General features: G+C 37.4%; 1 protein-coding gene across 11 annotated transcripts in view; it reads left to right on the plus strand.

Annotated features, from left to right (window-relative positions):
• slit2 (slit homolog 2 (Drosophila)) overlaps positions 1-14,729 on the plus strand; it is a 116,614-nt gene that overhangs the window by 13,956 nt on the left and 87,929 nt on the right. For all 11 annotated transcript variants that reach the window (XM_016671383.1, XM_007551905.2, XM_016671381.1 and 8 more), the window contains exon 4: positions 408-479. In XM_016671383.1, coding sequence (XP_016526869.1) covers positions 408-479 — 72 coding nt within the window. The remainder of the gene's footprint in view (positions 1-407; positions 480-14,729) is intronic.

The raw sequence follows: 14,729 nt of genomic DNA on the forward strand, positions 1-14,729 counted from the left end.
GACAGTTTTGCTGGATTCTTCCATTGTCAAAAAACAAGACTGCTGGGTTAATTTATTTTCAAAAAATGAGAAATGGTCAAAACAGCGGAAAGGATGCAGCGCTTTCAGACCTCAAATAATGCAAAGAGAACAAGTTCATATTCATTTAGAAACAACACTAATGTTTTAACTCAGGAAGAGTTCAGAAATAAATATTTGGTGGAATAACCAGGAGTTTTTCAATGGGGTTCGGTGCAGTGGGCTCTTAATGTTTTATATATATATATATATATATATGAAATGCTAAAATATTGCCATTATTATTAGCATAAAGACAAACCAAAATATATATTTTTTAAAAATAGCAGTTATCCACATCTATATTTTAAGCCCACTCTTGTATCTAATCTTGTTTTGTGTTTTTGCAGTCGCCTGAATCGGAATAATCTGGCCGTGTTTCCTGAGCTGCTTTTCCTGGGAACGACAAAACTTCACAGACTGTAAGTCATGCTGCTGTTTTTTTTTTTCTTTTTCTTATGTCTGTCGCTCATTTGATTTCTACTGAACGCCTGTAGCACAAGAAACCTTTTTACTTGTGACGAAGCTCAAAAGATTGCTAATGCTTTAAATGAGTTTGTGTATTTCTAACATCAACAAATCCAAGTCCAGTGGGTTTGATGTTCCAACAATTCTTTGTAAAATACAAAAGAAAAAAGGTTTCTTTGTGACATTGTGCTGGGGTTCTCTGTTGGATGAAGGTGTTAGGAGGGTGAGAAACTAAACTTGCATGGCACTGTCTGTAGCAGCCAGTTCAGTAGCTAATGGAGATTATCACCCCAACAGCTGCTGCCCGCTGGGAGAGAGGTGTGTGTTTTAGTCTGTGAGCGGAGAAAGTGAGAATGGCTGACAGAAGAAGGTCTAATTAGATACTTCAGAACTGGTTTTTCCTTTGGGTTACCTTTTCGCCACAACATAGTTTCAGTTGCACACATAAATTGCTCTGGTTTGCATTCAACCTGGCAAACCGCTGTTTGTTTTCGCTGAGCACCTTCTCCAGTCTGTCCCAGTGTTCTCTGTGAACCGAGTTTTGGATTCCCAGTACTGCTGGGCTGGGCCTGCAACGCTGCTGAAACTGTGGGAACCGACTTCCCGTCACGGTCATTTGCGGGTCCCGGGGAGTAATTATGGTTGCATATATTTATATGTGCGGCTGAATATATTTATCTAAAGCTATGCTGAAATGCTGAGCTGATTCACACAGTGTGTGAAAGTTGTTTATGTTCTGCGGCTGCTGCCGTGGTCGGCTGGGCTTGACCTGCTGTGTATAAGGGTGTGTGTCTGCATGCGCGTCTGTGATTCTGCAAGTGTGTGTGCTTCTCAAGGCCAAGAGCTGGCACTTTGCTCAGCGTGTGGGCTGAGGTAAAAATACAACGCAGATAAATTGCGCTACTCAACATGTCACTTACAAGCGTTTTTATGTTAGCTGTCTCAGCATCGATGATGTAAAAATATTTAATTTCAGCTAAGATTCACGGACACAAAAAATGAAAGCAGCGCAGAAAAAAATAAATTTAAGGACTAATCAAACTGCTGAGAAATGACATTTGCACACCATTCGGTGAAAGCTGAAACACATTTTTAATTGTTTAATGAAAAACTTATTTTCTGCTGTTGTTTAGATTTTATAGTCTTTTCACTTTTAGAAAACAAAAGAAGTCCCTGAGAACCTCTGAAATACAATCTTGTTGGGTTTCATATTGAGGGCTTAAGGTATGTGCTAGCTTGACTGGCTTTCAGTTTTGCAACAGTGCAGCTATAAATGAACACTTGCTGAACCTGCTATTATGAAAATGTTTTCATTTTTTGTGGCTTTAACATGTGTGTGTTTGTGAGTACGTACTGTATGGGTTTAACCTTTGCACAGCTCGGTGGTTTAGCCTTCTGAGAGTGAGTTGTAGTACGAATGAGGTCAGGTGTGATTTCTGTACATTTGTTTGCTTAGACAAACACATGACTGAGATTGATCCGTGCCTGAATACGTGCAGTTGTGAAGGTATGAGATTTTGGTGTCAACTAAACTGAATAAAAAATTTTTCACATTATAAGACTGAAGGTGATGGATTAGTTTTCCAAAACATCACAATCTGAATGTATATTGAATTATTTATTGAAATTGTGTTGCTCCTGTAAGTGAACTCCCACTGGTGCTACCTTTTGAATTAAAGTGATTAAATTTTAGGTTAAAAATGTATTCTTAAAATCATTTAAGAATATATTTAGCTTACCTTGACATATCATTGTACTATATATAATTAAAAAAACTGAAAATGAGAGAATACAATGATATATTTGTCCATATTTCAGTCCTGAGCAACACATTTAAAAAGGTTTAAACTGAAGTACTTTGTTTTTGTTAATCTAACAAATCTGGGTTTCCTTGACAACTGATGTCTTGATGTCAGAAAAACGTAATAAAACTATGGATGTTTTATTTGACGCACCAACATAATGTCATATTAGCTTTCTTAACTTTTTAATATCATGTTGGACCAGAATATTGAGACAACTGTCAGACAGAAACTTTAATTAGGACAAATGATCTATTGCTGGTAGGAAAAAACAGTCAGCAGTGACCTGAACAGTATTTGTTGGTGAGTCAAATGCCGTTAGCATTACTAATGTAGACCACTGGTGAATTTACTTGCACTTAAACATTGCTAACTTCACATCCAAATACATATAAATTATTGACAAATAAACATAAATTAATAAATGTACCAGAGTCAGAAAGTGGTTTCTATAGCCTTGTGCTAAAATTATTTATTAGGTGTTTAACCTATATCTTCAGGTTCCACAGATAGTCAAAGTCAGTGGGTTACATGTCCAAGGGTCGATGGATGAAATAAAAACATCAATATTAGTATGTCACAAAGGATACTGCGAAGTATCTACAAAACCTTTCTTCACTTAATATTGGCAGTCCCTTTGAAGTTGTTTGGCTTGATGGCTTTTTAAAGTAAATGAAATGAAGATGAACAAACATGATCTGAAATTAAAATATTTAAAACATGTCCTTGCTGATGGTATTGTTGCAAATTCCTGCAACAGAAGAAAGAGCATGTAGAATGAGATCTGAATCCTCTTCATCATACCCCATTTCAAACACCTGTGTCCAGGCCGTGCCGTCTACCGCCGTCGTTAGATGCTCACATCGTCGTTCGCGGCGCTCCAGGTCCCTGACTCCGTTACAAAGACTCACCTGGAGACATATTGTTCTGGAAGTACCGAAATGTCCTCTGTGTTTCTGTCCGAATGTGACACAGAGATGGCTCTCCTGCTCCTTACTCCGAGAGTCACGCAGCAGCAGTGCTGAGGACCACAGCTGGGACTGTTTGCTCTGAGGGGAAAAGAAGAGAGCAATGAGACACTTTTAGTGGGAGATCAAACTGTGCCAGTTCATTAGAGGGACTCTGTAAAGTAAGATGAACCGGCAATAACTTCAAGCTCTGGACTTTAACCAAGAATTGTGCTAGCTCAAGAAACCCTTCGTATTAGGTTTAAGATCAGACAATACAATCTCTATTTAGGGTAAGAGAAGGCAATTTTATTTATGTAGCACATATTCAGGACAAGGCAGTTTAAAATGCTTTGCAAGCAGAGCAAGAAAACCAAACGAAAGAGAGAAAGGTAAAAGTATAAAACTACTTATTGGTCCTCTATGTTTAATAAGAATAAGTAATCCATAATTTATAAACTAGTAGGGCTTTCTCTGGATCCAGGTTCTGATAAAAGCAGATGTTGGTTCTCCATGTTTGGTAAGATTAGGGAGGCATAAAACTAAATGCATAAAACTATTTAACCTATGTAACCACAGATTTTAAGAAAAATCTGTGGTTACATAGAAATTAAACCAGGTAGATAAAAACATGAGTACAATACACTTCTACGTTTTGCGAAAAACCCAAAGGAAATAAATACAAAGAAAATCAATTATTTAATGAATCATTGTCGCTAACTTATCCATTTTACATTATGAGAGGATTAGTTAATTTTATGTTTTTAAAAATACAATGCTTATTATATGCTGTGAAATATTTTTTTCTTATTTTCTTAAAATTGTTTTATTATTGTTATTATTATTTTTTTGTCTAACCATGCAGTGTATGTCCATAAAATGAAAAGACAAAAATTAGAAAACTAATTCTTGAAAACACTGATTTCCTGTTACTTTTCTGATTTAAATATGTTAATGGTGACTTTCAGTTAATATTTGTTGCAGAGTAACCAAGTCAATTTGTTGGAAATGGTTCTCATACAAGAATTCATGTTGTTGTTTGAGCTGTTTTGTGATCTTTGGTTGATGATCCTGACCAGGCAAGTGCAGCAGAGCAAGGAAAGTTCAACCTCAAGCTGACCTCATGACCCAATGTTGGTCATCAGGTGTAAATTATTTTTGATTCAGACGCAGAATTATTACTTTAGCTTAATTAGCACATCTCCCTCCATTATTTTAATGGGGTTAGTAATAGAATAATAGAAATCATTGGTGAATAGCTGTTATTAGCAAATTCCCTGAAGTAGAAAATGTAACATTATTGGAAATGATATTTTCTGTCATTTTCCAATAACATCTGTAATGAGTTTTTTTGTTCTAAGGGACAGATTGTATCCAGTTAAATCATGGCTCACAACACAGCTGAAAAATAAGCTGGAAAAATAAACCCTGACACTTTGATTAATAAAAGATGACCTGTTGAGTTTGATAGATTTTTAATATTTGTCTGGCCAGCTTAAATGAAGGGAATGATTGGTAAGAGGAAACAAGAATAAGTCTCAGCTTTTACATTGTAATGTATGGATATGAATGATTATGAATTCAGAAATGTTGCGTGTGTTCATATATGGGTTATATCTGTGTGTGCGGTGGGAGATTGTGGTCACTTTTGGTTACCATACCGTTGCAATTGCTAATTAGGTCCGGATTAATTACATTTTTGTTTATTCTGCCTTTGCTGTGCTAATTTAAGAGTCTGAAACAACATGAAGCATAAATTGGTTAAGTAGATTTTGTTCTTGGTATTTTATGTGAGAATTTCCTTCGAGAAGGAAAGAAAGGCAAACTTTTGGAAAATAAAAATGTGTTAAAAGGACTATTTTAAGTAGATGTGTTACCATCAAAGATATTTGAGGTGTTACAAAGCTCTAATTTGAAGCAGTCACTTAGAGAAAAACAAAACTTTGAAGAATACTTCAGAATTGAGAAGTTTCTTTACAAGTTTCTGACCAAAAGAAACCAATTACAAGTGGAAATGAGTGAAGGAGAGAGAGGCGTCAACTCTAATGAGTTTCAGTGTAACATCCAAATGAACCACAGCACCTAAAGTTACTCAGCAGAACATTTCCCAGTACGCAACACTCCCTCCATCATCTTTCCCACAGTGCACAGAACACATTTACATGCATAATTAAACTTTTCCATTGTTTGTGCTGTAGTGGTTTGGTGGCATACATCAACACGCTTTCATCTGCGTCTACATGTGTGTTTAATGTTTAAAGGCCATTTGGGTCTTATAACCAGAATTTTTTATTTTTTTTTGCTTTGTTTTTAAGAGTGTCCATTTCTGGAATTTATAGTTTATTGGCTTCACTAATCCATCACAAACACCTGATACCATTACATTAATCACTGTAACCCAATAGTCAGTCATATAACCTTTTGTATTTTTAATGTTGTGGCTGACTGGGACATTTTTATGGCATCTGAAGTATCATGATGGAAACGTTGTTCATCCGTCTCCAGTCCACATAACCATGATATCACATTAACTATTTCCTTGTCATCTCAGGATTATGTCTGAACTCAAACACAGTTTTAATATGCTCCTCAATCTTTGCTGTATAACTGCTGAGTTTTATTGTTTTGTTTGAAGCAAGGATCCCACCACTTTGCACAATACGTTGAGTATTTTGTGGAGTATGATTTCGAAACTTACTGAACAATTAGCACACCAGTTTGTTGAGAAGTGAACTTAAATTGTCTAGAGGGGTCATTAACAGCAGCAAGTATACACCCAGTTTACCAAGAGTGAACTATATGCTGCCGGTAGCTAACATCCTTCCTTTCGGGCGATAAAACATTAAGACCACCAAATCACTGTTTTGATAGAAGCTCATAAAACACTTTTTTTTTAAAGCTCTCAGTGTCTAACCTTGTGCTTGCAGAAGATTCAGCAGTCTGCTTCATGGCTTTGCAACAATATGCTACTTTCAGTGTGCGCCCGTTGTGAGAACTCAGCTGAGGAATGCAGAAGAGGACAAGAAGTAAATTTCTAACCTCGTTCAGCTCATCAGAATTTTAGATACATGTTTGCATTTTATTCTTTTGTTCATTTCAATATGTTTTGTTGCAAAAAAAGAACATTTTATATTTTTGCTGTTCTGATAGACAATCTGGAACAAAGCAGAAAAGATGCTTCATGCATATCTGAACTTTTCATTTACTGTTTTGTTAGTGTTATCTTTATCAGCATTTCATTTAGTTACAAAACTATTTAAAATTGAAAAAAAAAAACAGCTTTCATTTACTTAATTTCTGCTTTCCAGTTTTTAATTATGTCCAATTTTATTGTCATTTCATCTGGACAAATACTATCTTATCCTGTTTTGAGTTTTGTTTCATTTTTAAAGAAGAGATGTTGGAAGAAATTGCAAAGAAAAGTCGGTAACACTTTATTTGAAGGGGGGTGAATAAGACTGTCATAACACAGTCATAAACATGACATAACACCTGTCATGAACATGAATAAGCCTTCATGAATATTTATGACTGTTTCATAAAGTGTCATTTGGTAAATTATGACACTTTTAATACAAAGTTGACATTATTCAAAATGTCTTTGTTATGACAACTTGACCAAGAAATCATTACTGTTTAAACTTTGCCTTTAATAACATAAAATTACCTAAATTTTAAAGTGAAATCAGTAATACTTTTATAACAAATTTATATCAGTAATGATTTCCTGGTTAATGTCAAGTTGTCATAACAAAGACATTTTGAATAATGTCAACTTTGTATTAAAAGTGTCATAATTTACCGAATGACGCTTTATGACAACAGTCATAAATATTCATGAAGGCTTATTCATGTTCATGACAGGTGTTATGTCATGTTCATGACAGGTGTTATGTCATGTTTATGACAGGGTCATGACAGTCTTATTCACCCCCCTTCAAATAGAGTGTTACCGAAAAGTCGTTTATGGTATTTGATGCGTGAGCTTAAGAAAGTATCCTACCGCTTTTACTTATGAAGCGTAAACATTTTAAAAAGTTAATTGACACACATTACATCAGCATTAAATAAGAGTTTGAATGAATGAGTTAAAGTGCATTTTTAATGTGTGTTTGTTGATGTGTATATAGTACGCTCTAATCCTCTACTAAACGCTTTCCTGATGACGCTTTGCCACAAAGCACTGAGTCTTAACGTTGTAGCTTTGTCTTCTGTGAAAGGTTAACCCCACTCCACACACACACACATGCACACACACACACACACTTTCTCACAGAAACACTCACATGCAGACTCTGCCAAGTACTACAGCCTGGGCACTGGTGTGACACGAAAGTGCAGGAAAACTTCAGAGGATGTGGGCCTTTCTATGGTGTCAATAGTTTGTTGGTTCCATAGAGAGGGGAGGGGGGAGACAGGAAGAGAGAGGTCAAAGGTAGAGAGGATGAAATTTTCTCTGAGTAAATAATGTTTTTTAATTAAGATAGAGGTGCTCCAAGCGTTTTTGTTGCCACAGTGACGATGACCTCTGGGTTTGAGAGCGGTCAAAGGTGAAGAATGTTCCAGACGTGAGATCTAAGTAGGAGGTGATTTATACAAGCAAAGAACTGGGCGGTCGCCTCCCTCTTACCAACAAAAACTTGTGAAAAATTAAACCTTTGGTAAGAAAAAATTTAAAGTATGTTTGGATGAATTTTGTCCATGCAAAATGTTATGACTTGCAGTTTTTATCAGTGAGATCATCAATACATTTTAATGCAGTTTTCAGTAACAAAACTTTGACAAAGATTAACAGCAAAGAAGTCAATTATATTGTCAAATAAAATCTGTGACGTAATTAAAAGAGCTTATTGGGCACCTAGTGAGTAATGTATGAGCAAACATATTTCCAATAATTGCAAGACTTGTTGTTCATATAGTTTAAAAACCTTAAACGTTTAAGGTACTTCTTTACTTCCTATGCTTAGCCTTGATTCTTAGGTTTGTTCCATTTGTAATAAAATTTATTCACACTTCCCATTTGCTTATTCTCACAAAGAAAGTTGAAGAGGATTATACAAAGAAGCACGATCTGAATAATAATTAAAAAAAAGAAATAAACCTTAATGACAAATAAAAAAATACTAACAAGCTCATAAACTTTCTTTAATTTAATCAAAGTTTAGTGGTGGAATTTATTAGCTCAAAGCTTTAAGATACAGTTTGGGATAGCTCACAACCAATAGCCATAAAATTTCATACATTTCCACCCTGTCTCTTTATTTTTTGCTTCACTTCAGATATTTTTTCTTTCTTCGTTGAAGAAACGAGTATAGCTGCAGGCGCATTGCGTTACGATTCAGCAATGTTTTCTGCACCCCCTGGTTGCTGTTTCTAGCAGATATAAAAACTCACAAACATGCACTCTAATTAGAGAACGGCTCTTTAACACACACACACACGCACACACACACACACACACACACACAGGTTTTTTTCTAGTTCAAGAAATGTTTTCATTAGCACTCTTAGATCAGACACATTGTATTTAGTCAAAACAGTGGGAAAGGTAATTGTATGTTTCTTTCCTTGCTGTTTAACGTCTTGGTCTTCAAATGCTTCCATGTCATGCTTGCACAGATTATGAATTACCTTGAGGGTGAGCTAATAGTTACAACAGTTTCGAGGTGTTGGTGACTCACCATCATATGAATCACATGACCGCCTATCTGAAACGCTCAAGGCGACTCATTCCTAAGAAGTGATTTGGTCATTCTCATCCGAACACAATGCCTGATTCACTCTCGAGTTATTTTAGTAAGAGTTTTCCAGCTCCGCTGATGTTGTTTAGGGGGCAACAGAACAACAAATTATTTTACACAGCAACAATGTAAAGGATGTGTGCACAGCTCTTTTTTGTGTGCTTTTTGTGGTCTTTACTGGTGTGTGCAGTTTTTTTTTCTTTCGTTTTTTTGCTAAGCTGCATTACATCCTCAGCTTTAACTGTGCGCCATAAAACATGACGTGAGTTCTGGCCTGAACTCTGCTGGATTTAATAACTTTGGCTTGCTAAATTTAACTCAGTTTACCATGAGAGCACGGCACTAAGGTAACTTTATTAGAATAATGGAGAGTTTTGTTAAGATTGAATGTAGCATTAAATGTAAAAGCTAGAATTTGATGTACTGCTGAATAGAAACGTGATATATGAGAATGCCTATGATGTGTAAACTGTCTAATGTGCATTTATAGCAGAAAAGATGTAGTTGAGCCCCTGTTGGAATGTCATTTGTCAACTCAAGAATCAAAAGATGCTGTAAAGAAACTTGGTTCATTTATATATAAAACAATATTCACCTGAAAAAGGTCACTTAGAGGTATTTTGGCTTTATAAATGAGCTTGATCTCTTATTTTATCAAATATTATTGACCAAAATGAAAAACAGTTGCAGAGCAAATGTGAACTTACAGTATTATGATATAAAATTTCCTTATAATAACATACAATTAAAATATACTTCAGATTTGAGGATATGTGTGGATATTTAATTTATCTCTGTATTTCATAAAAATGTTACCCCTCAAATGAAAACAAAACTCCTACGCTGGGTTTTACTTAAATAGGGCATGAAATGGAAGAAACAGTAGGAAGAAAAACAGTGTTAAGAAATGGGAATACAAATTGGTGAGTAACTCCCAGTAGAAAGAGTGAACTTCACAGCCTGCAGACTTTAGAGCGGGGTTGGAAGCTCAAAATGATAAAATGCAGCCAAGTCTTCCGTCCTCAGTGACAACTTCCACAAGAAGATTGTTGTTTCGAGCCCAAGAGTTTTGAGTTTGCAAATGACCAATCATGATTGTGTTGCCAGCTAATTGAGCAAATTTTATACAGGAAGCAGAGGTGAAGAAAAGAGCTAAATTTGATGTTCAGAGTTTGTTTTGCAAAGCAAAACTTTATATTAATGTAATATGTAACTCTGCAGACGATGTTTAAACATGAAGCTGTCTATCTAAAGTTTGGCCGGACGCATGCGGCTTCATTAATCACCTGTCACCCGGGCTGTACGAGTGTCAGAGTTCAGAGCAGTGGGGCAAAGGGTCAGAGAGCGTCGGTGTCAACCGATGAGATATCCAGGATAATGGAGCTGCCAGCAGTGATGCTGCTGCTTTGCCCGTCGTGTCACACCGGGAGTGAAAGCTGCGCCTGGAATAACTTACAGCGAAGGAGGAGGGGTGTATACAGACAGAATGAATGAAGGGAATTTAAAGGAAAGATTAGAGACATATTTGCTCTCTTAAATGGTGTGGAAAAAAAGTGCTGCGAGAAATTTACAGAGACGAAGAAAGAGGCGTCTTGGCCATTGTGAGATAGATGTGTGTGAAAAAGTGCACAGTCTAGAGGGAGATTGATGGACAAGCAAAGTAAAGAAAGGAGGGGGAACGAGGCAGAGAGACATGGAAATGATAGGAGAAAGGTATGTCAGTCCTTAATGTCTATGGCAGGTAGCCTAAAGCATGGAGCCTGCGAGTCTGTTAGAGAAGTGCCCAGGTGTTTTATGTGTGTGAGTGTGAGTAACTTGAGTCTGGATTACTGGCAGAGGGTTGCATACCAATCCAAAGCCAGGAAGAGCTTACCTGGAAGCAGGTAGTTACAGTGCGAAATACGTGTCTGTGAGAATCTGTGTGTCTGTGAGGTCTTCTTGATCGTCAAAGTATATCTTAACCTTATGTGTGATTAGGGGTCACCGTGTGTGGTAAAACCACCCAACTTTCCCGCTCTTCATCTCGGGTCTCCTGACTTTGCTTCCGCTAACATTTTTCTGTTTTGTATAAGTGACTTGGCCCGAAGTGAACTCTGGCTTTGCACCGCTGAGAAGACACAAGACGGTGGAACCTTCCTTCCTAAAAGCAAAAATCTTCAGGGACTTTGCAGGTCATGTATTGATAGATGAGCTCGCCTGGTCGATGAATTATGGGATGGATTACAGAGCAATCAGGACGATTCATCATGCGACGCTTCTCTTCTCACCCCAATCAAACAAGCAGCTACTCAGCAGTATTGACCCATATTTGCTGTGGGCAGTCATGACTTGATGAGTCAGTAACTTATCTTAACTTATTGTGAGACTTAAAGGAATGGCAATTTAAGTTCCAGTAAGACATAATAAACGTTTAATATCTTACCTGCAGATGCTAAATCCTCTCATGTCCTCTTATTTAGGATAAATCCATATTAGTTTGCACTGGGGAGGAATCTAACAACTGGTCTGAGAGGCAGGCGTACTCCTAGAATGTTTTGTAAGATTTGACCCGATGGGGAGCCGTTACCAATCCAGAGGTGATCCACCTGTTACGAAATATCAGAAGTCTGGTCTAGATGTAAGAAGATGAGTTTGTAAGTTCATGTTTTCTAGTAACTGAGTTGTTCTCGCTATTGTTGCAGCGCCTGGTTGTTCACCTGTGAAATTTTATAACTTTGTGCAGATCACACACCATCTTTGAGCAAAAATGGGCGATTTGGAAGGTGCTCTTGCAGAGCAGGTTCACCTGTACTGCCATGTATATGATTCCTCTATGATGGCTCATTTTTGGAGAATACTGCACCAACATACACATCAAGTGGTCAATGTAAACTGCTAAAAGCAAAACTATAGCTCTGCCTTAAGAGATAGGAAAGTAAATAAATATCGTTGAACACAACCTGGTAATGACGTTTCCTCTCTTTAGTCATAAAAAAACTATTGAACTAGGGCCTTTGGTTAGAAAGACAGCAAAGTTATGAAGTTTCCTAAATATACTTACACTGCTTGAGTAACTGTGATAGGAAGAAATATCTGATGAAAAGCCAACATTTTACAGAATGTTTTACTTCACTTTATTTGTTTACCAAGTGACACAGAGAACACTTAGTTTTTGTAATTGGAATATGTTTCCATGGAAATGTAATTGGTGTTGCACCTCCTATCTCTTTTACCTGCATAAATATTCATTGCCTTTACTAACAGTCCAACGGACGTTGCATAAATAGCTGCGACGTTGATGAAATTATACCATTTAATTGAAATTGAGGACACTGACAGAGTTATCGTTTGCGTTTGTTTTAAAAATCCTGAACTGTACCTTTAATAAGCAAAGGAATGTAGCATCGCATTTATAAAATCATTGTTATATGACCGTATTCGCCTGTCCACAGAGGTAATGAGACAGGAACAATAAAAAAAATCACAAGTAAAACCAAGTCTTTAGATATAATTCACTGATCTTCACAAGTCAAATAAGAGAGGACGAGTTCAGTTTATGTCAATCACTCAGCAGACCTAACATGGCCGCCTTTCTTTGCCTCAGGAACCTCCCTTCTAACTCTCCACCCCCAGCCCCAGTGCTCCATCTTGGCTCGGTGTCAAGCTGCCTTGTCCAGTTGCACAATAACCTCTCTCTGAGGCAGGCAACTGCATCCCCTCTCTGGCTCCATTAGTGCCACTCTGCTGGCATAGTCTGCATTCTCCAGTGGGACCGTCATCGCTGGCCACTCCATTGGCACCCCTGTCACTCTGCAACAACCACAAAAGAAGAGCTCACTGCCCTCCCTCCATCGCCTCTCATGCTCACTTGGTCTTTTTTTGTGCACCCCCCACAACCACCATTTTCTTCCTCTGCTTGTACGTGTCTCGCCCTCCTGCTATTATCTTCCTGTTCTCTTTACAGTACCTTCTCCTAATTCTTTTTCGTTGCCTACTCTCCCTCTTCAGCCCCCTCCCTGGCTCTCTGTCCTCAAAGCCCCACACATTGGTTTGGAGAGGCTTATGCAAGGCCCTCATCCATGGTAATGAAGCAGAAGAAACCAGAAGAGGAAACTGGGAGCTGACCAGTGATTGCTCCCAGAGATGTTGCTCACAAGTTTAGAGCCTCTCGCATTATTTCGCTAAAAGCCGAGTGTGTTTGAAGTGACCACGGCGACCCAGGCTCATTAAAACGCACTATGTTTGCAGAATGTGAGGACTGGGGCCAGAAACAAACCCACAACAAAGCCAGTCCCTTTGAAATAGTTAAAAACATATAATTATTTTATTTTTTTTAAAGTGAAGAGAATTGTTCAATACATCTTTTGCTTTGAGGTGCAATACATGCAATAGTGGTCATACCCATCAACCACGTTCACAATTTGTCATGTTGCAACCACAAATTACAATGTAAATTATTGGGACTTTCTGTGATAGTCCAGCTCAAAGTAGTGTAAAAACAAATAACAATGATCCTGCGTTTTTTCATATAATGTGGTTGTGTGTAATTTATTCAACCACTTGAGACGATACTTTGTAAAACCATGTTTGACTGCAGTTACAAAGTATGTCTGTACTTACACCTTCCCATCAACTGTGTTCATTTTCCATGTCCCTCCTGAAGAAAATCATCCCCAACGCCTGATGATGCCACAACCTTGTGTCACAACGTAGCTTCCAGGATGAATGTGCTTTAGCAGCTTTCATCCTTAAAAAAATGTTTAGATGTTTTCTAAAAAGTTACAGTTTTAACGTCTATGATTTGAGCGGCGTCCCCAGTGTGGCTCACAGCAAACTTCGGGCGAGATCGCTACTATTTTCATTAGCTGGGGTGTTATTCTTGAACATAATTCTGGTCTAAACTTCTTCACAAACTTGTGTTTCTTGATCTTTATCATTCTCTCACTAAATCCAGCAAAAGAAAAAAAATAATAATGATTTTAATGTTCTTTTATTTGTCAAACATACCGCTGCATATCGTCCTTCCATCTCAGGTTGAGAGTTGGCTGGTTTTTCATTGTACAAGGGGTTACTCTTAAAAAAACAACAAAAATTAAAGCTCTGCGGAGCCTCAAGCGGCCCTCGCAGCTAATGTTGGAACATCTCTAGTTTGATTATTGTCATTTCTCATAATATCACTATGAATCTTTTTTATCTTGCTTACACTGTAGTTTCCCATATTTTCCACAGTACATAATTAATCTGCGATTGGAAGACATGGACGATAAGTAAAACTGACTTACCGTTTGTTCATTAATCCTTTTTAACAAATCTCTGAGGTATTTCTTCTTCCACAATCATAAACTACCTTCTAGATTGATCTATTGCACTTTAAAATACTTTAAAGTTTGAACTTAATGTGAACACGCTGAGGTGGTGGAGACTCTTTTCCAAAGGCCAGTAAATGAATCAACAATTATGTGCGAATCAGACAGAAAGGATAAGTGAAAGTTCAGCGCTGTGGCTGTGTATAGCTCAGGGCTGGTGATGGATCAGCAGGTTTGTAATCACAGGTTGTTACCCGACCTGTGTGTGTCCCTGCGTGATCTTGCTGGTGTGTGTGTGTGTGTGTGTGTGTGTGTGTGTGTGTGTGTGTGTGTGTGTCAATTACGTTTATTCTGGAGTGCATTGATCTCAGTAAGATTAACCTGAATAAGTCAGGATAAATAAATAACTTCAACTGATGTTCTTTCTTG

This window comes from Poecilia formosa, unplaced genomic scaffold, assembly GCF_000485575.1.
Source record: "Poecilia formosa unplaced genomic scaffold, Poecilia_formosa-5.1.2 Scaffold44, whole genome shotgun sequence".
Taxonomy (NCBI): Eukaryota; Metazoa; Chordata; class Actinopteri; order Cyprinodontiformes; family Poeciliidae; genus Poecilia; species Poecilia formosa.